The sequence below is a fragment of the Protobothrops mucrosquamatus genome, unplaced genomic scaffold (genome assembly GCF_001527695.2).
Source record: "Protobothrops mucrosquamatus isolate PMUCROS unplaced genomic scaffold, P.Mucros_1.0 scaffold613, whole genome shotgun sequence".
NCBI lineage: Eukaryota > Metazoa > Chordata > Lepidosauria > Squamata > Viperidae > Protobothrops > Protobothrops mucrosquamatus.
In genome coordinates, this window is record NW_015386910.1 from 423212 (window position 1) to 448900 (window position 25689).

General features: G+C 38.5%; 1 protein-coding gene across 1 annotated transcript in view; it reads left to right on the top strand.

Moving 5' to 3' along the window:
• The window catches only part of GLI2 (GLI family zinc finger 2), a 204943-nt gene that overhangs the window by 111711 nt on the left and 67543 nt on the right, over window positions 1-25689 (top strand). The window contains exons 2-5 of the mRNA XM_015817638.1: window positions 14453-14558; window positions 14660-14722; window positions 15867-15975; window positions 16840-16981. Of these exons, the coding sequence (XP_015673124.1) occupies window positions 14453-14558; window positions 14660-14722; window positions 15867-15975; window positions 16840-16981 (420 nt within the window). The remainder of the gene's footprint in view (window positions 1-14452; window positions 14559-14659; window positions 14723-15866; window positions 15976-16839; window positions 16982-25689) is intronic.

Genomic DNA, 25689 nt, shown 5'->3' on the forward strand with positions numbered 1-25689 from the left:
CGCCCACCCTCTGGAACGAGCTGCCCCCAGAGATCCGGGTGATTCCGGATCTCCCCTCCTTCCGCCGCGCCCTCAAGACCTGGCTGTTTCAGCAGGCAGGACTGGCCTAGGGGTAATTTTAAATTGGTTTTAATTAAATTTTAGTAGTGCGGCCGATTCGAATATTTATTTTTAATTTATCTTAGATTTGTATTTTGTGAAATTGTTTTAACTGGCTGTAAGCCGCCCTGAGTCCTTCGGGAGAAGGGCGGGGTATAAATGAAATAAATCTAAATCTAAAAACCCGTGCAAGGACCTTCAATGCACTCTACATTAGGTTGATAGAAGGACCCCTTCTGTCATTGAGAGAAGAATTGACCAGAAAATAATTATAGCCTTGATTTTGTCTAAACTCTCTTTTTTTGTATCAGTTAAATATCTGTACTGAAGATAAAAATAAATACATTTGGAATCTCTTGTTCCTTTATGAGTTTATGATCTTGAACAAAATATATGCACCCATTAAGATCAGAAGTACAGGTAAAAAGACAACAGCAAAACTTCAAGACCCAAACTATGCTTATTGCCAAATCATTCCTATTGAAAAATATAGTGCATCTGGACTCCTCTTAGTTGTGCAAATTCCAGAGCTTGGGATAAGTAGATGATTCTTGGATGCTAATATTACAATTAAGTTAACTTCAACATATAAGAAATGTCCTTGATGCTCTCTTGATCACCCCTGCTCATTTTACTCCTTAGGCCTGTCCTGATGGCACTATTAATTCATAACTTATACAGTTAATATATTTTCTCAATTCTTTGTTTCTTCAGATTAGGATGAATCCTAAATCCTGCTCTTTAGCTGCTTAGTGAACAAAAGTGAGAAAGGTCCCTTGAGTTCCCCCTGAAGGTCACCCTACTACCAAGCTGCTGAGAAAAGAAGAAAAAGATTAGAAAAGTCAGAATGAGACGAATGAAATTAACCACCCCTGTAATTAAAATGATTCCGTTTCATTGCAGGATTCCATTAAGAAGCTTATCAGACTCCTAGTTGTGTACTTGATTGTCCTATCACTGCAATTTTTTGCAATATGTCCAGTGTCAATGCACAGTGGAATAACTGTTAAACCTCCAAAGGAAAGGGAAAAATACATTAATATAGATGTATTATGGATTTACAGACACATATACACACTCTGGTTTCTGTCTACACATTAATCTGATGTTACTCAAAGGACTTGTGTTAATAGGAATCTTTTAAATAAAGATGCAGCCAAAATCTTCCCAAACCAAAAATGCAGCATGACTCTATTTGATGTCAAATAAAAACAAAATCTTATTTACAGTCCAGTTTTACAAGAGCTAAACATTTTGATGCCAATCTCAATACTAAACCAAATCCTGCTTATGGTTTTTAGCACCAAGAGTGGAGAACTAGTGCAGAATGCCCTTCTTTACCAGTTAAAAAAACTGGCAGAGGAGATTTTGAAAAATGTACTTGTGTTGTAGTTAAATCAATAGGTGCTACCCCTTCCCAAAGGATAAAAGATTATTCTCTCTTCAAAAGGAAGATTAGACAAAAAACATCTTATAAATCCAAAACTGCATGCCCAGTTTTCCTACCCTGTCAGCTACAATTGCTGACTCTCATTGAAAACAATCCTGGACAAATTTATGTATATGATGCACATGTGTGTTAATTGCACACATGTGTAATGTGTGTAATTGCACACTAACAACTACACATTGCCACACTGAACATCAGCACCTTGACTGGATGCCTCCATGAATTTGCAGAAATGCTAAAGCGAGGCGAGATGCAGATTGTGATGGTAAGGCCAAAAGACCTGTGACATTGGTGAAGTGTACAAACTAATCTACCACAATTTGTCCAACAACAAAGGCATGGCTATCATAATAGGCACTGATCTACACAGCCATGTTGCTGAGGTCCATCAACACTATGACCACCTTGTGTTAACTGTTGTATGTTGCTGCCCATTGATTACATGTTTTCTTGTCCTATGCTGCACAAATAGGAAGTGCCAAAGAAGTTTTCTCAAAGGCCTAAACCTTTTTTAGAAAGAGGTCAACTACAAGCAAGTTTGAATTGTCTTCTTCCATATCCACAATACTGCAGAAGCCTCACATGAAATAAAGGTTAGGGGTCATATCCAATTCAACTGCAAAAAGTTATGACAAGTTGTTTAAGGAGTTGCACAAATGCTCTTTTTATATCTCTATGCATTTGTATAAATGAATCTGAAACAGTGAATAGCACCTTCTAGTAGGTTTGTTTTTAGAAACAGAGTTCAAATGCCCACTTTCAGCCTAGAAAAGAACAACATGAAGGACACTCTATTTCTCACAGCATTTTTAAAAATTTCTGCTTGATGCAGTGATGCACAACATGCAACTTTCTAATTGCTGCTACATTTTTAATTTCTGCCTACCTAATAATGGGAGATGCTGGGTGATGAAGAATGATGTGTTATGTATTCGGGTGGCTAAGTATTTGCCTTTTTATTGTAAATTGCCTTGATATGTTTTATGCGAAGTAGAACAGTATTTATATAAGGAAATTAAACTAAGAAATACTGCTTCTATCTCATATGAACCTTATTTTCTACTGGAAATGTATTTATTTTATTTCTCTGATATTCTGCCTTTCCTCCAGGAACTCAGGGGGTGTACGTAAACAAGAGTGAGTGAGTGAGTGAGTGAGTGAGTGAGTGAGTGAGTGAGTGAGAGAGAGAGAGAGAGAGAGAGAGAGAGAGAGAGAGTAACCCAAAGGTATCCAATATGTTTCTTGAAGGTGGATATCAAGCTGAGTATCCCAAGTCCACACCTTAACAAAATGTGATACTGGCTCTCAATACTGTCTTGGATCCTGCACTTGTTTTTTGCCAGTTCTGAAATAATTCTGGCTAAAAACAGATAACACTACATAGTATCTTAACATAGTTAATTCCCTCCTCAATTCCTGAGTCTTCAAAGCAGAATGAAAAGCTTCAGTTCAGATCCAACCAATAATGGACTTAGTAGGCATTGAGTCCAGTGATTGGGATATTCACAAGGAAACACTACTGTAGCTGTTGAGACTGGGTGGTTCTCTCACTACCAGCTTCTATAGATGTTTGCAAGACATGAGTGTGACTTTGACAGGTTCACCTATGGCAGGGGTATCAAACTGGCAGCCCATGGTCCGGATGTGTCATGTGCAGGCCACGCCCACCCCGGCTCCACAAAGGCAAAAAATATCACAATACATCACGTGACGTGATCAAGTTTGACACACCATTTAGTAATGAAACAAGCAACAGCTTAAGAGGAGGACAAAGCCCAGTCAATGACTTGATATTTCATGATACTGGGTAGTACATGGTCTATTGCAGTCTTTCTCAACCTTGACAATTTTAAGGCATGTGGACTTCAACTCCCAGAATTCCACAGCCAGCATTGCTGGCTGTGGAATTCTGGGAGTTTAAGTCCACATGCCTTAAAATTGTCAAGGTTGAGAAAGACTGGTCTATTGTGAAAAAATGAATATTTATCAGAATTAAAAAAGAATAGTGTACTTCTACTCATTGTGTTATATGGAAATAAGTATTGAATATATGTGATGAAACATAAACTGAAGGAGATGGTAAAACCAAAAAAAAGGCAAAGAATGGATTGGTGCTGATTGCACGTAGACTGAGTACAATGCAAGTGAACAGAATACAATAAATATATTTAGATTTTTTGGTCATAAAAAGAAAATGAATGAAAATTAAATCCCAAAATGTATCTACAAAGGAACAGTGAATGAACTGAGAGGAATGGAACAACCAAGGAAGGAAGTTCTGGTTGAAAGGGGTTGATGACATCCTTAAAAAAAAGAGAGGAAAAAAAGTTTAAAGAAGAAAAGGTAATATAGTATATGAAACCCCAAAGATGCCTTTTAACACAGCAATCGGATTTTCTTGTTTTTCTTTGAAGACATTTCATTTCTCATCCAAGAAGCTTCTTCAGCTCTGACTGGATGGTAAGGAATTGAAGGATTTTTATACTTCTTGCAGACAGCTGGTCATTTGCATTCTGATAGAGAATCGTTGGGGTTTATCTGTATGTCAGAGTCACCTGAGTAGTGCAAATGAGTGTGGAGCCGCCTTTGAACTGTTGAAAGGGCTGTGTTGTAGACTGTCCAAAAAGTAGACTTTGCTGTCTTTGAAAGAGTGGCCTTTTTCTTTATCTTTTTTTCTTTTTCTGCATTTCATCTTGCCTTTAGATTAAAGGGGGGGAGATATTACTTTCAAAAGGGTTAAATGGAGAATTGAAATCTCTTCGATTCAGCTGAAGACTGTGGGATCCTGAATCCTTGTCAAGGAAACCAGAACCGCCGTGGATTTGAAGCAGGCAGTTCCTATAACAAAGTGAACTTGTTGATATGAAATACGTAAGACATTGGGGGGTTTGGCTGGGAAAATTATTGTTTAGGTCTATGAATTGGTGTTGGAACCTCAGAGTTAGCTTTGCTTCAACAAAACCATGCAGTGTATTCAATAAACAGTAAGATTTTCAGAAATGGAATGAACCTGGAGTTTTATTTGGATTCTCAAGCTGGATGTTGACAGATGGATTGTAAGAAAGGTATGGAGTGGTCTAGTGAAGAATATTACTGTAAATTAGTTTTAGATTATTTCTTATCTTTTCCTTTCTTTTAATCTTTATCACTGATGTCTGATGCTATGGCATTCATGTAGTTTTCCTTCAGAGGCTACAAGCACATAGGCATCAGTTACCTTCCTAGATGGTAAAGTATCCTAGATGCACAAATTTCACTAGGCGCATTTATGATGCTGTTTGCATAATCTGCTATTTTCAAATGAGTTGAATCAGACGCCACCCAAAAAAGCCCTCTCTCACTTGCGCAAGGGAAATCCAACTTAATGCACTGTCAATAAAGACCTGAGGTATATTATCAGAGAAGAGAATAGAGAAGGGGTCAGAGAAGGTCTCAGACAAAGTGGGAGGGAGCTGGGTCACAGCCGCATGACAGAGCGTATCGCCTTGGTCTGCCTGTGGGATTCTCCTCAGATGAAGTCACAATTACCACACTGAATATTAACATGCTGGGAAAGCCTTCTGTAGAACCCTCATCTGACTAAGAATGAGAACACAGGGAGAAAAGGCAACTAATTTACAGTTACTCTGACTTAACCTGTGATCAAAACTCCATTAGAGGCTTACATTTAATAACATTTAAAGTAAAAATTACTTTATTTGAAGTAGTTTACAAAATATGCCCAGTGAGTAATGTATGTAGTTTACTCCAACAAAGATAATAATGTGGTTGCTAATTATACTCTGTCTGCATACTGAAAGCTAGAGGTAACTGTGCAGCTTAATACACATACACACACACACACACACTCATTCTTAGATGCCAGGGTTTTGTTTTGTTTTTAAGAAAAATATCCCCCTCCTTCATCATCCCACATTGTCTTTCTAGGGGTAAAACAACAGTCCTCTGTGAAAACATATATTCCATGCTCTTCTCAAGATCATGGCAAATATTATTGGAGAAACTTCTACTTTATCATAAGGAATAGTATTGGCATTTCATTTACCTCCTGATGTGTAATATTTAAGCTTCATATTTGGACAGAGCTAAGTCAAATAAGGGGAATTAAAATTATTTTAGGTAGATAGGCCTGTTCAATTAGCCTGCCACAGACACATGCTGGTGGTGCAGTGGTTAAATGTAGTATTGCAGGCAAACTCTGCCTGCAGCCTGGAGTTCGATCCTGATGGAGCTCAAGGTTGACTCAGCTTTCCATCTTTCCAAAGTCGATAAAATGATCAAAATTGTTGGGGGCAATATGCTGACATCATAAACCACCCAGAGAGTGCTGTAAAGCACTATGGAGAGGTATGTAAGTCTATGTGCTATTGCTACTGCTAAATGCTGGACTGTCTCCAGTTCCAGAAAAAGCTTGGAGTTTTCCCTAAGTATCTGGTGGGCAGCTTGGCCTTGGTTGCACCCTGGAAAGGATGCATGTCTGAGATCTTGGACTGGATTACTCCTATGCGCCCTCTCTGTGCCAATCCTGGGTTCACAATGGTTTTCTGGCTCCAAGAAAAAGGCAAAAAAGTGAACCCAACCAGAGTAAGAGCCCATTTTCAGGCCTCGTGTTTACAAGGTTGGTGAAACATTGCTATTTCTCCACCTCAGTGCATATTCTGATGGCTACCCTGTGACCCTATTTAGAGTGATCCATTTGCTACTGTTTAAGGTGACCAGGAGAGGCATAGGCCACAAGACCACTTATAGAGCCACAGTGAGAAATGTTCACACTATCTGGCAGATAGTCACTTACATTCACTTGGAGATGGACTCTGGCAGACAATCAAATTAATTTGATTAATAAAACAATTAAGCCCAATTGTATAAATGAATGTCATTTGGAAATGTACAAATTATATCTAATTGGGACATTACTCAATGCGTAGTTGAATGTGTAGATATGCAGTGTGAAGCTTGACCTACTGAAATTCTCAGTTGTTGGGCAGCTCTCATCTGTGCTCATGGCTGTACTTTGGGGAGCACTAATACATATTGCAATAGTTCTTATAAATCAGAGTGTTTTCAGGCCATTTTTCTTTGGATGCAATTTATGAATGAAAACAATAAGGTCAATTCAGGCTGCTTTTTCAGAACCGGAGCAGCAGATCATCTCTAGCCAGTGCTTGTGATACACAGACTTCGCATTTCACTGCTTGTTTTTTCATATCTAGGTAAATATTTACAGGTTTCACACTATGTTCATGTGTGTATTCTTGTGTGCATGTGTGTGTATGTGCACAGTGCGTGTGCACACCGTCACCTTTTAGGGAAAGGTGCTTCAGCAGCCATTCCTGGCAGTTGAAATGATGTGGCTTCTGCCAAGCTCTGTCAACTCTGATTTGTGTTAGGAGTCTAGCATTCNTCCTAAATAATATTTCATCTCGGACAGATTTTTTAACAAATCTGATATGGACCTCTCTGGGGAGATTGTGCCGTCTTGCATAGTTCGTATGGATTCTATAAGTCTCGTCGATCTCACTCGCCATATCCTCTTTCGTGGTCCCCAAAGCCCTTGCCAAAATATCTGTCATCATTGCCGGTAAATCTTCACCCTTCGTTTCAATGTAGAGTAACTCTTGAGGATGTTGTTCCGGACAGTGGGGGCAGTGTCAGAGAAGACATGCTTCCTTGGTCTTACAAGATGACAACTTTTAATTGAGGGGACCTGGAGTATGCTCACTCTGACTAAGAGGACTGAACAGGTAGAAACAACTGTGGAGGCAAGTGGTCCCTTGGATAATCGAGCTCCATGCTACAAAAAGCTTTATAACTAATGATCAACACCTTGAATCCCACCTGGAAGCTGACTGGCAACCAATGCAGCTCATGCACAGTGACGTCACATCAAAATAGCTAGGACAACATTATGGCCTGTGCCGCTGCATTTTGAATCCGCTGTTTCTTCTGGTTGGTCCTCAAAACCATCCCAATGTAGAGTGCATTGAAGTAGTCCAATTGTGAGATGGTTGGGGCAAGAGTGACCATCTGAAGGTGTCCCAGTTGAGGAAAGGACACAATTGACATATCAGGTGAACCCGTGCAAGGACCTTCAATGCACTCTACATTAGGTTGATAGAAGGACCCCTTCTGTCATTGAGAGAAGAATTGACCAGAAAATAATTATAGCCTTGGTTTTGTTTAAACTCTCTTTTTTTTGTATCAGTTAAATATCTGTACTGAAGATAAAAATAAATACATTTGGAATCTCTTGTTCCTTTATGAGTTTATGATCTTGAACAAAATATATGCACCCATTAAGATCAGAAATACAGGCAAAAAGACGACAGCAAAACTTCAAGACCCAAACTATGCTTATTGCCAAATCATTCCTATTGAAAAATATAGTGCATCTGGACTCCTCTTAGTTGTGCAAATTCCAGAGCTTGGGATAAGTAGATGATTCTTGGATGCTAATATTACAATTAAGTTAACTTCAACATATAAGAAATGTCCTTGATGCTCTCTTGATCACCCCTGCTCATTTTACTCCTTAGGCCTGTCCTGATGGCACTATTAATTCATAACTTATACAGTTAATATATTTTCTCAATTCTTTGTTTCTTCAGACTAGGATGAATCCTAAATCCTGCTCTTTAGCTGCTTAGTGAACAAACGTGAGAAAGGTCCCTTGAGTTCCCCCTGAAGGTCACCCTACTACCAAGCTGCTGAGAAAAGAAGAAAAAGATTAGAAAAGTCAGAATGAGACGAATGAAATTAACCACCCCTGTAATTAAAATGATTCCGTTTCATTGCAGGATTCCATTAAGAGGCTTATCAGACTCCTAGTTGTGTACTTGATTGTCCCATCACTGCAATTTTTTGCAACATGTCCAGTGTCAATGCACAGTGGAATAACTGTTAAACCTCCAAAGGAAAGGGAAAAATACATTAATATAGATGTATTATGGATTTACAGACACATATACACACTCTGGTTTCTGTCTACACATTAATCTGATGTTACTCAAAGGACTTGTGTTAATAGGAATCTTTTAAATAAAGATGCAGCCAAAATCTTCCCAAACCAAAAATGCAGCATGACCCTATTTGATGTCAAATAAAAACAAAATCTTATTTACAGTCCAGTTTTACAAGAGCTAAACATTTTGATGCCAATCTCAATACTAAACCAAATCCTGCTTATGGTTTTTAGCATCAAGAGTGGAGAACTAGTGCAGAATGCCCTTCTTTACCAGTTAAAAAAACTGGCAGAGGAGGTCTTGAAAAAATTTACTTGTGTTGTAGCTAAACCAATAGGTGCTACCCCTTCCCAAAGGATAAAAGATTATTCTCTCTTCAAAAGGAAGATTAGACAGAAAACATCTTATAAATCCAAAACTGCATGCCCAGTTTTCCTACCCTGTCAGCTACAATTGCTGGCTCTCATTGAAAACAATCCTGGACAAATTTATTACACATGTGTAATGTGTGTAATTGCATACTAACAATTACACATTGCCACACTGAACATCAGCACCTTGACTGGATGCCTCCATGAATTTGCAGAAATGCTAAAGCGAGGCGAGATGCAGGTTGTGATGGCAAGGCCAAAAGACCTGTGACATTGGTGAAGTATACAAACTAATCTACCACAATTTGTCCAACAACAAAAGCATGGCTATCATAATAGGCACTGATCTACACAGCCATGTTGCTGAGGTCCATCAACACTATGACCACCTTGTGTTAACTGTTGTATGTTGCTGCCCATTGATTACATGTTTTCTTGTCCTACGCTGCACAAATAGGAAGTGCCAAAGACGTTTTCTCAAAGACCTAAACCTTTTTTAGAAAGAGGTCAGCTACAAGCAAGTTTGAATTGTCTTCTTCCACATCCACAATACTGCACAAGCCTCACATGAAATAAAGGTTAGGGGTCATATCCAATTCAACTGCAAAAAGTTATGACAAGTTGTTTAAGGAGTTGCACAAATGCTCTTTTTATATCTCTATGCATTTGTATAAATGAATCTGAAACAGTGAATAGCACCTTCTAGTAGGTTTGTTTTTAGAAACAGAGTTCAAATGCCCACTTTTAGTCTAGAAAAGAACAACATGAAGGACACTCTATTTCTCACAGCATTTTTAAAAATTTCTGCTTGATGCAGTGATGCACAACATGCAACTTTCTAATTGCTGCTACATTTTCAATTTCTGCCTACCTAATAGTGGGAGATGCTGGGTGATGAAGAATGACATGTTATGTATTCGGGTGGCTAAGTATTTGCCTTTTTATTGTAAATTGCCTTGATATGTTTTATGCGAAGTAGAACAGTATTTATATAAGGAAATTAAACTAAGAAATACTGCTTCTATCTCATATGAACCTTATTTTCTACTGGAAATGTATTTATTTTATTTCTCTGATATTCTGCCTTTCCTCCAGGAACTCAGGGGGTGTACGTAAACAAGAGAGTGAGTGAGTGAGTGAGAGAGAGAGAGAGAGAGAGAGAGAGAGAGAGAGAGAGAGAGAGAGAGAGAGAGAGAGAGAGAGAGAGAGAGAGAGAATAGCCCAAAGGTACCCAATATGTTTCTTGAAGGTGGATATCAAGCTGGGTATCCCAAGTCCACACCTTAACAAAATGTGATACTGGCTCTCAATACTGTCTTGGATCCTGCACTTGTTTTTTGCCAGTTCTGAAATAATTCTGGCTAAAAACAGATAACACTACATAGTATCTTAACATAGTTAATTCCCTCCTCAGTTCCTGAGTCTTCAACGCAGAATGAAAAGCTTCAGTTCAGATCCAACCAATAGTGGACTTAGTAGGCATTGAGTCCAGTGATTGGGATATTCACAAGGAAACACTACTGTAGCTGTTGAGACTGGGTGGTTCTCTCACTACCAGCTTCTATAGATGTTTGCAAGACATGAGTGTGACTTTGGCAGATTCACCTATGGCAGGGGTATCAAACTGGCAGCCCATGGTCCGATGTGTCATGTGCAGGCCACGCCCACCCTGGCTCCACAAAGGCAAAAAATATCACAATACATCACATTACGTGATCAAGTTTGATACACCATTTAGTAATGAAACAAGCAACAGCTTAAGAGGAGGACAAAGCCCAGTCAATGACTTGATATTTCATGATACTGGGTAGTACATGGTCTATTGTGAAAAAAATGAATATTTATCAGAATTAAAAAAGAATAGTGTACTTCTACTCATTGTGTTATATGGAAATAGGTATTGAATATATGTGATGAAACATAAACTGAAGGGGATGGTAAAACCAAAAAAAGGGCAAAGAATGGATTGGTGCTGATTGCACGTAGACTGAGTACAATGCAAGTGAACAGAATACAATAAATATATTTAGATTTTTTGGTCATAAAAAGAAAATGAATGAAAATTAAATCCCAAAATGTATCTACAAAGGAACAGTGAATGAACTGAGAGGAATGGAACAACCAAGGAAGTTATGGTTGAAAGGGGTTGATGACATCCTTAAAAAAAGAGAGGAAAAAAAGTTTAAAGAAGAAAAGGTAATATAGTATATGAAACCCCAAAGATGCCTTTTCACACAGCAATTGGATTTTCTTGTTTTTCATTTCTCATCCAAGAAGCTTCTTCAGCTCTGACTGGATGGTAAGGAATTGAAGGATTTTTATACTTCTTGCAGACAGCTGGTCATTTGCATTCTTATAGAGAATCGTTGGGGTTTATCTGTGTGTAAGAGTCACCTGAGTAGTGCAAATGAGTGTGGAGCCGCCTTTGAACTGTTGAAAGGGCTGTGTTGTCCAAAAAGTAGACTTTGCTGTCTTTGAAAGAGTGGCCTTTTTCTTTATCTTTTTTCTTTTTCTGCATTTCATCTTGCCTTTAGATTAAGGGGGGGGGGATATTACTTTCAAAAGGGTTAAATGGAGAATTGAAACCTCTTCGATTCAGCTGAAGACTGTGGGATCCTGAATCCTTGTCAAGGACACCAGAACCAGCGTGGATTTGAAGCAGGCAGTTCCTATAACAAAGTGAACTTGTTGATATGAAATACGTAAGACATTGGGGGTTTGGCTGGGAAAATTATTGTTTAGGTCTATGAATTGGTGTTGGAACCTCAGAGTTAGCTTTGCTTCAACAAAACCTTGCAGTGTATTCAATAAACAGTAAGATTTTCAGAAATGGAATGAACCTGGAGTTTTATTTGGATTCTCAAGCTGGATGTTGACAGATGGATTGTAAGAAAGGTATGGAGTGGTCTAGTGAAGAATATTACTGTAAATTAGTTTTAGATTATTTCTTATCTTTTCCTTTCTTTTAATCTTTATCACTGATGTCTGATGCTATGGCATTCATGTAGTTTTCCTTCAGAGGCTACAAGCACATAGGCATCAGTTACCTTCCTAGATGGTAAAGTATCCTAGATGCACAAATTTCACTATGCGCATTTATGATGCTGTTTGCATAATCTGCTATTTTCAAATGAGTTGAATCAGACGCCACCCAAAAAAGCCCTCTCTCACTTGTGCAAGGGAAATCCAACTTAATGCACTGTCAATAAAGACCTGAGGTATATTATCAGAGAAGAGAATAGAGAAGGGGTCAGAGAAGGTCTCAGACAAAGTGGGAGGGAGCTGGGTCACAGCCGCATGACAGAGCGTATCGCCTTGGTCTGCCTGTGGGATTCTCCTCAGATGAAGTCACAATTACCACACTGAATATTAACATGCTGGGAAAGCCTTCTGTAGAACCCTCATCTGACTAAGAATGAGAACACAGGGAGGAAAGGCAACTAATTTACAGTTACTCTGACTTAACCTGTGATCAAAACTCCATTAGAGGCTTACATTTAATAACATTTAAAGTAAAAATTACTTTATTTGAAGTAGTTTACAAAATATGCCCAGTGAGTAATGTATGTACTTTACTCCAACAAAGATAATAATGTGGTTGCTAATTATACTCTGTCTGCATACTGAAAGCTAGAGGTAACTGTGCAGCTTAATACACACACACACACACACACACACACACACACACACTCATTCTTAGATGCCAGGGTTTTGTTTTGTTTTTAAGAAAAATATCCCCCTCCTTCATCATCCCACATTGTCTTTCTAGGGGTAAAACAACAGTCCTCTGTGAAAACATATATTCCATGCTCTTCTCAAGATCGTGGCAAATATTATTGGAGAAACTTCTACTTTATCATAAGGAATAGTATATGGCATTTCATTTACCTCCTGATGTGTAATATTTAAGCTTCATATTTGGACAGAGCTAAGTCAAATAAGGGGAATTAAAATTATTTTAGGTAGATAGGCCTGTTCAATTAGCCTGCCACAGACACATGCTGGTGGTGCAGTGGTTAAATGTAGTATTGCAGGCAAACTCTCTGCCTGCAGCCTGGAGTTCGATCCTGATGGAGCTCAAGGTTGACTCAGCTTTCCATCTTTCCAAAGTCGATAAAATGATCAAAATTGTTGGGGGCAATATGCTGACATCATAAACCACCCAGAGAGTGCTGTAAAGCACTATGGAGAGGTATGTAAGTCTATGTGCTATTGCTACTGCTAAATGCTGGACTGTCTCCAGTTCCAGAAAAAGCTTAGAGTTTTCCCTAAGTATCTGGTGGGCAGCTTGGCCTTGGTTGCACCCTGGAAAGGATGCATGTCTGAGATCTTGGACTGGATTACTCCTATGCGCCCTCTCTGTGCCAATCCTGGGTTCACAATGGTTTTCTGGCTCCAAGAAAAAGGCAAAAAAGTGAACCCAACCAGAGTAAGAGCCCATTTTCAGGCCTCGTGGTTACAAGGTTGGTGAAACATTGCTATTTCTCCACCTCAGTGCATATTCTGATGGCTACCCTGTGACCCTGTTTAGAGTGATCCATTTGCTACTGTTTAAGGTGACCAGGAGAGGCATAGGCCACAAGACCACTTATAGAGCCACAGTGAGAAATGTTCACACTATCTGGCAGATAGTCACTTACATTCACTTGGAGATGGACTCTGGCAGACAATCAAATTAATTTGATTAATAAAACAATTAAGCCCAATTGTATAAATGAATGTTATTTGGAAATGTACAAATTATATCTAATTGGGACATTACTCAATGCGTAGTTGAATGTGTAGATATGCAGTGTGAAGCTTGACCTACTGAAATTCTCAGTTGTTGGGCAGCTCTCATCTGTGCTCATGGCTGTACTTTGGGGAGCACTAATACATATTGCAATAGTTCTTATAAATCAGAGTGTTTTCAGGCCATTTTTCTTTGGATGCAATTTATGAATGAAAACAATAAGGTCAATTCAGGCTGCTTTTTCAGAACCGGAGCAGCAGATCATCTCTAGCCAGTGCTTGTGATACACAGACTTCGCATTTCACTGCTTGTTTTTCGTATAGATCCATTTATAAATGTCCAAAGTGTGATACAAGTACACACATAAGAACACACGTACACACACATACACGTGTCACGCACACGTGTGGCAGTGGAAAATCCCTTTCCACGAAGTCGTCGGTAAGGACCGTCAACTTTACTACACCGAAGACGGTTCGAGACAGTTGAGACTAAACACAATCCTCAGATCGTAAGCTTGGTGCTTCCTATCATCTCCCTGAGTTCAAAGAGCCCTTAGTTGCTTGTCTTTGTCAAAAACCCTGTAGGAGATCTTTTATGTCGAAGATGTAGGATTTCTCCCCATGACTTTGATTATTTATTCATTCCACTTCTCTGGTGTACTCTAGGGCTGCTATCACTAAGACCCCTTGTCTGCCTCGCACTTGCTCTAAAATGCATGGAGCTTTACTGCCTTTGAAACTATGGGTTTAAAAAAATAAAATAAGATACGGTGAAGAAGTGTGCTCTTTTTTTTTGAAGTTCTTTTTCTTTTCTTTTTTTCTTTTTCCATCCACAGTTCCACAGCACATTTTTCCAGCCTTCCATTCTCCTTTGCCAATTGACATGCGTCACCAAGAAGGAAGATACCATTATGAACCTCACTCCCTTCACGCCATTCATGGGTAAGTCTTGCAAGTTCCCTTTCATAGCATAGCCTTTCTTGCATTTTATGATGTAGAGAAGAAATACATCTGTTACGGCTGCCTTTCCCCTTTCCCGTTAGAAAGGTTAAAGGGGTTTCTCAAAAGCCTTTGGCTGAACTTCTGGAGCACATGGGAGCTATACTGTAAGATAACATCTCTAATGGGCAAATAAGGGGAAGGCTGTGCTAGTGTAGCAAGTAAGGCATTTTTATTCAGTGACCAACTCATTGTATTCCTGGCTTCGCCAAAATCTTTTACTATTTCCTCTGTATATATTTCCTAACCTGAATGTCCCTGAGATTTGGAAACATTACATTACATAAATCAAAGTGATGTGCATTTTTATATATAAGCTGTCATTCCACTGTAAATAATTCCATTGCTGGTCATCTGTGTGATCGTTAGATGGGAGATCACATCATTGTGTCTATGAGTGCATTGATTCAGAATCCAGCATTCTAAGGATATACAGTCGTCTTTTCAAAAAGCAAGTTTCTAGTCCTTTCTATTGGAGATGTGAATATAGATAATATTGGGTTGACTCAGTGGCTGGGGCTAGGCTATTGTCACAGGAATGTCAGTTTTTTTTTTAATCTGCTTGTTCTTTCTAGTAATGAGCGTAAATTGAATAAATTACACGAATACTCAAATCTCTGCAAATAAACCCATGTGGTCTAGTGAATTTAAGAGTTCAGTGTTTGATGACCGCATCAGTGCCATTCACTGCAATCAATAACATAAATCTGGAAGCAAGAAGCAACGGAATTTGTGGGATAATAATCTAAAACATGGATTATTAGGGGCTATTTTGAGTTGAAACAAGTGTTCCCTCTGCTAATACATCAACATGCTGCAATTATATATTCCCACATTATGCCTCTGGAAAAATGAATTCTGTGGCTTTCAGAATTGTGCACAGAAAGTACATTGCATATTTAATTTTCCCCTGAATGGTCTATGCTGTGGGTATAGAAGTATTGATCATTTAAACACTATTTTGCAAACTTCACTCTGTATTGCCAAGGCAAGTAGAGTGATGAGGAAGTACACAGGCAATAAGGGCTCAGACACTGGAAATATTTGTCTTTCTGTCTTTGAGATTTTAGCCAATTTTGCTTTCAAGAATTGCTTTTGAAACCATACAGTCCACAAAACTTAACAACAGCAACCAACAATTGAGATTCTCAATTATCTGAGCATGTGCCTAGCATCGTATTGTAGCCCCTTTTTCTGTACGGCACAATATGTTTGCCATGTAGACGAACTTGTTTGTTCTTTCTGCTCTAGTCAACTCTGGATTAGAACCCACCATTCATCAATATTGCAAACCTTCGGTGTCTCACAGGCACACCGACTTTCCAAAGAATTTGTATTTCTGAGTCTTTCTCACCGGCAAGTGATAGAGAAGGATTTGCTGTAAAGCATCACAAGACTTTGGGGAGAGGGGGGGAAAAAAGTCTCTCGAGAGAGGCATCAAGGGGCTCCTTAGCTGTTTCCAAATCTTGTAGCAATCGGAGTGGGGGGGGGGAAAGAACCCTCTTTTCATCACAGCATAATGAAGAGCTGCGCAGCTGAGGGGGTTTTCCTCCCCCTTCTGGAATGTTGTTTCCGGATATTCCCCCTTTTTTTGAGAAGAGGAACTGCTGTGAGGATGAAGGCAGTCTGAAGGCCTGACAGCTGGGCAATTTCATGCAATGAGGAGCTGCGGAGGTCTTTGAAAAGGGTACTAACTGCTTCATTGTTGCACGGAAATACCAGGCACAGAGCCTGGGACAGAATGTGCTTCTCTAGCTGTTCAGAGTATCCCTCGGTGGGTTTATCACAGCCTTAGCAAGCTTGTTGATTGCTGCAGCAAAACATCCCATCGTTCTGAGGGAGACCATTAATAAAACCTCAGCAGTATTATTGCATGTGAGACAGCAGAGAGAATACTATATAAACCTTTAGTTTTGTGAAGGAAAAGGGGTACCCAGTATTGGGGAGTGTTTATTTCTTTACAAATAAAGCATCTAGCAGTTTCTAGTTTTGAGGCTTATTGAGATGTAATTTAAAGTGCTTCTAGACCAGGGGTAGGCAACCTTGGCTCTTTTATGACTCATGGACTTCAACTCCCAGAATTCCTGAGCCAGCCACGCTGAGGGAAAAGGGAGAGGTTTCCAAGCTGAGCCAAGCTGGCTCAGGAATTCTGGGAGTCATAAAAGAGCCAAGGTTGCCTACCCCTGTTCTAGACTAAAAACTGCTAGATGCTTTATTTGTATAGAAACAAACATTCTCCAATATTGGGTCACGAAACCTCTATGGAGTTCATTGGGATTTCCCTGGAAACAGGCTTGCCTCTGAGTCCTTATTCATTCTGAAAATTCTTCTGGATGTGAAGAGTGAACAGAATGGAGCCATCCAGAGTATCTAGGTAAATTCTGCAAATCCCATGCACGTGAATAAAAACAAGTCTCTTGTTTTTAAACCTCTAGGAAAAAAAATACCATTCATTAAACAAAGAATTACAAATCAGAAATTAGTAAGATGTGCAACAGAGGCAGGTTTTTGCCGTTTTTAATGTTTTAATGTGCTTAGTTTTATAGTTTTAATAAATTTTTGTAAATTGGGAGCTGCCCAGAGTTAGTTATAAAATGGGCAGCTTTATAAATGTTTTAAATAAATAAACTAACATTGTCGGTATTGCTCTTACACTGAAATAAATGCTGAGGATCTCTAATAGCCTTGTTTTTGGTATTGTTGTTCTTTCTTTACTACTCATTTATCCCAACAATTCAGAGGGTTCACTGATTAATTTTATTAGGTGGGAATCTAGTTAATCCATGAACCACTGAGACCAGTTGTCCTCAAATACACCATAAATCACCCAGTAGTCTATTACATATTATCTTATTAAGCAGAAACTCTCTTTAGCGATCTATTTAATTAGTAATAGATGTGCTACTAATTTTCAGCCTCTAAACACTCAATGCCCCACAAGAGTAGTTGCACCCGTTGCTAATAACTGGTTTGATTAAAAAGATGAAGACACCAACATAGGCCAGCTCACCTAGTAGAATTCCTCTCCCTGATTGAAATGCATATGTTTAACCAGATTTATTATTTAGACATGAAGTTGCAGCCACATAAAATAAAATGTTGTTTTTAACTGTTTCAAAAAGTGACATCAACATTTTCAGTTTACTTTGGTACTAGAAGGCCCATAGCAAGAAGCTGTTGGAAATGAGAGGCCTTTTCTGTCTCCTTGGCAGAAAATGTAGTGTGGAAATCAGAGAGGATGGCTTTCATTGATTCCAGACTGAAAACAACTTAAGAACAGGCTTGTATGTGTGCTAATAGAAGAACCTGGCCAAGAATGAGCTGGAATGCACCCCGTAGATGCAAACTGATAGGACATCAGGTCAGGAATAGAAATAGGACCCTGGAAGAATTCTATCATGGGTCTTCTGACTAGAGAAAATAAGAAATAGGGGAGACATGATAGCAGTTTTCCAGTTTTGAGAGGCTGCCACAAAGAAGAGGGGGCCAGGTTGTTCACCAAAGCACCAGAGGGAAGGATGAGAAACAATGGTTGGAAACTGATCAAAGAGAGAAGCAACCTGGAATTAAGGAGAAACTTCCTGACAATGAGGACAATCAACCAGTGGAACAGCTTGCCTTCAGAAATCGTGGGCGCTCCATCACTGGAGGTTTTTAAGAGGAGACTGGACAGTCACTTGTCTGAGATGGTATAGATTCCCCTGCTTGAGCTGGGGGCTGGACTACTGATTGAGTTGGATTCAGAAACAGAATTGGTTAAGGATTGTATGATAAAATGGGCGCAAAATATACAAGAACCAATTTTATTGGACACATGGGAGATAATTTGGGTTAGAAATGTAAAATTTACTCAAGCTCAAAACCTAAGGGAAAATGTTTATAAAATGTTTTATAGGTGGCATCTGGATCCTCAAAAATTGTCTTGTATGTATCCCAATTTACAACCTAAGTGTTGGAGATATGGAAATCTAGATGCAACTTATTTTCATATTTAGTGGACATGTAGGGAAGTTAAAGCATTTTGGATTAAGATATGGTGGAATATTCAAAATATTTTTAAGAAAAAGATAAAGTTTAAGCTGCAGATATTTTTGTTGGGTATTATGGAAGACTTGGATGCAAAAGAAATGGAATTGATGTTGAACTTTATAACTGCTGCAAGACTACTAGTAGCTCAATATTGGAAAACGGAANTTTTAGAGTATTATTGTTGTATAAAGGTTAGAATAGTTTACTTAGTACTATTTTTAATTATTAAAGTGATGTTATTATTATTGTTTTTAATAACTGTATATTTGTTTAAAAGAGAGTTAAAGGAGGTTATAGATATGTTATTTTAATAGTTGATTAATGTTAGTTAGAGTATGATTATTTTATTGTTAACCCTGTGATTTGCACTGGGAAGTGAGGGGGGAGGGAGGGGGGAGTGGAAGGGTGGGTTGGGGAAGGGGGGATTTATATTGTAAAATTTTATAAAATTTTCAATTAAAAAAAAAGAAATCGTGGGCGCTCCATCACTGGAGGTTTTTAAGAGGAGACTGGACAGTCACTTGTCTGAGATGGTATAGGTTCCCCTGCTTGAGTGGGGGGCTGGACTAGAAGACCTCCAAGGTCCCTTCCAGCTATATTCTATTCTATTCTATTCTATTCTATTCTATTCTGCTCCAGATGAATCCACAGTAAGAGGAGCACCAGCAAAATGAATTTGATTGACTTTCTTCTTCTCCTAAAAAAATTCTGTGGAGAGAGAGCCCTGGGCAGCTGGATTTGTTTCATTAAGTGAATTAGATGGCTGGGACCTCTTTTGTCTTTTAAAATAACATGCATTTTCAGTAGTTTGAGGTTCATTACCTAGACTTTTCACATTCTGCCAGTATGACTATGCAACCCTATCTTGTTTCACAAGATACAAGTTGTGAAGAAGTTTAACCCCTAAATGATCTCTCTCTTTGAATTTTTATTTTAAAAAAAACATTTTTTATTTTTTATTTTATTTTTATTTTAAGATAATTAAATCTTTTATTTATTTTATTATTTTACAATGTATAATTTTAAAAAATAAAAATATTTTGGTTTTGAATATTTTATTTAAATAAATAAATAAATTTAATAAATAAATAAAGATATTTCGATTCAGAACAACTACTTTATTCTGCTCCACAAAGGAGGCAGTAAATTACTTAAGAGAATAGTTCTTTCCATTGAAGTTTCTCTCGCTTTATTTTATTATATTTTATCATTTTATTAAAAAAAACATTTAAGTTTGCTACATGGCAGTTATATTTATTTTGTCATTGGAACTGTGGGCCAATCATATTAGGCAATTGAAGGCCATTCTGGGTATAAAATTAGAAGTGTGGTAGAACATTTTCAGATGAACATATTTTATTTAATGGCACAAGCCTTTGTGAATTGAAACTCACTTCATGAGTTATTTATGCCATTTAATAGAAAGCTGGTACCAGGTTGTTTCTGATTTTTGGCTATCATAAACTAACATGGCTCTTCTGTTATCTGGCCATAAAAGTGACTAAATGCAGCCTGTTGTTATGCTGATGATACAGTACCAACCTGGAATAATTCTTGTTAAAAAAAAGGTCTTTATTTGTAAATATTTGAAATTAATATTGATATTAAAGATGATTAATCTCAGTGAGTTTAGGAGTATAGATAATGGTTGGAAAAACAAATATCAGTTCAAGTAATACATGTACCTAAAGGGATTCCTTTGTAAAGGAAAGACCTTTCAGGGTATTTTAACTTTACACTCTATGGCAGTGATGGCGAACCTTTTAGAGACCGAGTGCCCAAACTGCAACCCAAAACCCACTTATGCATTGTCGGGTGCCGGGTGGGCGTGGCCCATTGGGTGGCCGTGGCTGCGGTGGTAACAGCAGACTGGGACTAAAAAGTTCAATCAATCAATTCCAACTTTGCAAGCGGCAACTTTTTTTTCCCGCTAGAAGTTGAAATTGACTGATTGATTGAACCTTTTTTTGTGTGTGTACACGGCGGCGGAGGCCTAAAGCAAAAAGGTTTTATAAAACCCAGCTGAAGGCCTAGGACTGGGGCAACGGCGCACGTGCCCACAGAGAGGGCTCTGAGTGCCGCCTCTGACACCCGTGCCATAGGTTCGCCACCACTGCTCTATGGAATCAAAATTGGACTGGCCTAGAATTCTTATTCCCATATGGCTGAAAGCCATGCTCATGGAAAGCCCCAAGATAGGTTGGTTATCATTGATGGATTTTATTTTATTTATATTCCCACTTTCCTTCAGGAGCTCAAGATAGGATATATATTGCTTTTTCATCCCATTTCCCCCCTCAATATCAATCCTGTGGAATAGGTTGGGCTGAGAGGGAAGGGGGAGAGAGAGAGCATGGGAGGGAGGGAGGGAGGGAGGGAGGGAGGGAGAGAGAGAGAGAGAGAGAGAGAGAGAGAGAGAGAGAGAGAGAGAGAGAGAGAGAGAGACTAGCTCAACACAGTAAGCTTTTATTGATGAGGATGGGCTTGAACCTTGATCTTCCAGGTGTGAGTCCAACACCTTCACTATTATATCATGCTGGCTCAGAACATCACTGAAGTTGAAATCAGGATCATCAAGATATGGGAAGAATAGACTATCTTTCTAATTTTGGTTTATTTCATAAATTTAACTTGTATACTGTTGCCGGACTGATTGCATATCATTTCAGTAGATACTTTCTTACTACAAAAAGGTCTACAGAAGACATTGTCATTGGTTGATGGAAAATGGAAAACTGAGTCCTGTTTCAGAATTCTGAAGGTTATTTCAGAAACGATAGGCATATAGACGCAATTACCACTATACTTGTTGGCAATCCTGTGTTAAACCTGTGAAGCCTTCAAAGTATACCAAAGGTCGTAAGAAGAAGTTCAATCGTAAGCAAAGAATTAATAGAAAACCTGGGTTTTAAGTACAAAACTGACATTTCATCAAATGTATTTGGCTAAATTCTCTGTAGGTCTCTGGTTGTATGTGCAATATTCATAAGTGTTGGTTTAGGAATAATCATGCAAAAAAGCTAGTATTCAATGGTGCTATATATTAGGAAATATTTCTGAGTGAATCATTTCAGTATTCGTATTATGTCATTACAACCATAATAATTAAAACATATATATATAAAAAAGGAATTTTGTTTCCAAACTGCTTCATACTTTCCCTATGGGAAACCAAGATAGTCTTATATTCTAAAGAAAAATGAAGTCACGAAGCTTGGGCTTTATGATTAATATGATCAGAGCTTGAAATAGGCTTTCCCAATTCATCATGACCATATTCTAGCTGTCGACTTCCTTGCCTGTTCCAAATGTATCTAATTACACGAACACTGCGCCGCAAATTAAGTGTAGTCTCATTTGTTGTCAACCACAGAGTCTTATTATCTGCCTGCTGCTTTGTGTCAAAGGTTTGTTTTTTAGCTGCTTAACATAACTGGACTCTATATTCTCTTTTATCACAGTTTGCATATAGCCCAATGAGTGGGAGTTATTTCATCCCAGCTGTTGAGAGGACGGGTTCAGCTGGAGTTCCAATACAATTTGGAGGTACACAAGGAAAGTTGATTTCCTGTATTGAGAATGTGACCCGGAATTAGAGCAGTGCTCAAAGAGCATGTTAACATCCAGTTAATAAATAGGCAGCAGGTAAATAGATTTGCATTGTGATTTCTTTCATTGGATACTTTTTTTGTTTGTTGTGTTTCAAGAATGTTCCATTATCCAGACAAAGCTGAAAAATCCTACATGTTCCTCTCAGGGACACAATTTTTAAAATCCCTGCTCATTGTTTCTCACCACCACATTGCAAGACTGTTCATTGGCAGGGACCTAAGAATCAGGAACAAAATGACTTGAAAGGCCAGAGAAATTGAGTCTTCCCTCTAGAAATCATGTCCCAAATTGATTAATGGAACCAGGGATGACTGAAAGTGAAGAGAAGGCTTCCCTTCATTATCACCTGATTTCAAAGCTAATGCTGTATGCACTGAATAGTATTGTAATCTGATTTGAATTTTTTTTTTAATGGGAAGCAGGATACAAATGTTTTAAATAGATAACGTGGCATATTGCCCTGCTCATAAACCAGTGCTAGATGCACTCATTTTTGAATCTTCAAAAGGGTAAAATGATTTCCACACTGGGTATTGCAAATAAAGTTTAGGTCTATAATCTAAATAACAGAAGAAAAGAGTTGGAAAGGACCTTGGAAGTTCTCTAGCGCAACCCCCTGCTCAAGCAGGAGACCCTATACCATTTCAGAGAAATGGTTGTCCAGTCTCTTCTTAAAAACCTCCAGTGTTGGAGTATCTACAATTTCTGGATTAATTGTTGTTGTTCTACCAATTAATTGTTCTAACTGTACTTAAATACAATTGCAGAAGGTCTGTTGTTCCATAGTTATTCTCAGAAATGTTAGGGAAAATAAAGTATGTAAGGATTGATAGACAAAAATAATATGGAATTGCATATCAGAAAGCAAGGAGATTGATGGAATGATTGAGTGGTGAAGCTTAACCAGATAGATCATGTTGCACTGTTTTTATTAACATTTATTCTATCGATGTTCTTAATCACTAATTCCATTGAAATGATTTAGCATCTCTTATGGTTTCTCCTTTCTTAGGATTACTTAATAATACGTTGTGTGGATCTATTTCTAAATAAATAAATGAATGAATAAATAAATAAATAATCAAACAATGGTAGGTTGGTTAAAATAAGCAACATTATAACTAACATTTCCCTAGGAAAAGAGACAGCCACTTTAGATGCTTGTCAGACATTCACACAACACCCAAGTTCTGAAGCACCTTTTGGGAATCATCAATCTGGAGCACAGCACAGCCTTAATTTTCAAATGTGCATATGCACACATAAACATACAGAAAGAAAACACTACAGACTCATTTTCAGAGTGCCAATGCTTACGTGGCCAAACAACAACAACAACCATTCACAAGAGGCATTAGCACAGTTAGGGAACCCACCAGGTTTACAGTAAGATGCAGAGCTAGGAAGAAAAAGGGCCTGTGGAGGTTATGCCTATTCCAGAGTCCACCAAGCACATTTTAATTCACATTTTGCTACATATATCCCCCAACCCCACGAATATCATGTGGCCCCAAAGAGGAATTTGCCTCAATTATATTCCTTTTCTTTGATACACATTGTTTCAGTTCTCAGTTCTGAATTATCTTTAATAGTAAGCTGCCCAGAGTCATTGTGAACTTGGGCAACCCTGAAAGTGAACTACTAACTTATTGTTTAATTTGTACATCTATAAAGGAAAGGATGGGGGGGGGAGGAATGGAAGAAGTAGCTAAAATGAAAATTTTATCCAAATTTTGAAATATTTCTTCCTTAATCCTGCAGCCTGAAATCAATGGGATCAGACTCTTTTTTTAAAGAACTATATAGAATTCAACCCAACCAAATGCTAATAATAATTTTCAAGTTTATGAAGTTTGTTTTAATCATTGCTGTGATCTTCCCCAATTACCTACTCATGTGAGCTTCTTTCCCTCACCCACCCAGTCTTGCACACACATGCACGCACACAAGAGATTTTGACAAAAAATCTTAATTCAGCTTCTTTGGACCAAAAAAAAAAAAAAAAAAAAAGAGCCTAAAGGCTAATGCATTATAAGCTCCCTGCTATATTTTGACTTAGCAAACGATTCTTCAAAGCAGCTGATTTCCTGTGGTTGAAAGTTGTCAGACACCATGAAATAGAAGAAGAAAGGTAGCATTGTTTTCAGGTTGATGTCCTGGCACGTTTTTTAGGATGCAGTTTCAGCGCTGTTGTTGTTATTCGGACAGCGCTATAAAGCTGCAGGGCTACACGACTGGTGAAGTCCTTAATACAGGAAAAGATCCTCAAGTGTTGCCCCTATTTTTTTTCCCCCTCCATCAAGCAAAAACTGAAAAACAAAAATTTGAAGGGCTTCACAAAGAAAGGAAAACAGACTGAAGCCCATGTTACTTTGTTTTTGAAGAGAAGAGAAGTTGGGGGAGGGAGGTTACATTTTTCTACTGTGTATTCTAGTGACCTCTATCTCCTGCCTGTTGTACTTGTTAGATGCTATAATCTTCATAACTCAGGTAAAAGGAGTGGGAAAACAAATAGAAAAGCCATTGAACTGAAACAGTACCTCTAACACCAGTTCTCTGCTTCAAGACTGCCGGGGAATATTCGTAGATTAAGGATTGGATTCTATCATTCACTGTCCGGGTTTCTATATGGTAAAGATAAAGGAGCCCCTGTGGATTTTATTCTGCTAGTCGTTAATATTAGTAATTATTTCCAAGCAATCATTAGGGATTGTTCAACAGCAGAACTTACTGCTTAGTGACAGACCACAAACTATGAGTAACTGTTGGGTTAGGCTGCCTGAAAATAATAGAAAAGTGGTTGGCCCATTCTGTATAAGCTTCAAAAATCACAGTATGTGTTAAGTTCATGCATGGCCAATTCTAGTCCTCATATGCTGAAATTTATTGTCCCAAGTAGCATATTAATGTTTGGTCAGAAAGAAGATGAAAATGCAGCCTTTAGCATACTTAATTGGACAGCCTTCCACAAGTAGTCACTCCTTGGATTTATTAGATGACAACTGTCATAATTTCCAGCTTGGGTTGGCCAAAGAAAGTTTTAAGTGCTGCTGACTGAAAGATTTGGGAAATTCCATACAGCATTAGGAAAGGATGTAATAAGGAAGAAATTGTACAGTGGTCCTGGCTTCTGAGAAAATATACGACAACAGTTACATACAAATGAATCATTAATAGAGCAATGATAACTGATTCAGAGGTTGCTTTTATTCTCATGTGAGTGATGTATACCTGTATACCTCCGAGACCGCCTTCTGCCACAGATTGCCTCCCACCGGCCGATACGCTCCCACAGAGAGGGCCTCCTCAGGGTGCCGTCAGCCAGACAGTGTCGGCTGGCGACCCCCAGGGGGAGAGCCTTCTCTGTCGGAGCACCCACCCTCTGGAACGAGCTGCCCCCAGAGATCCGGGTGATCCCGGATCTCCCCTCCTT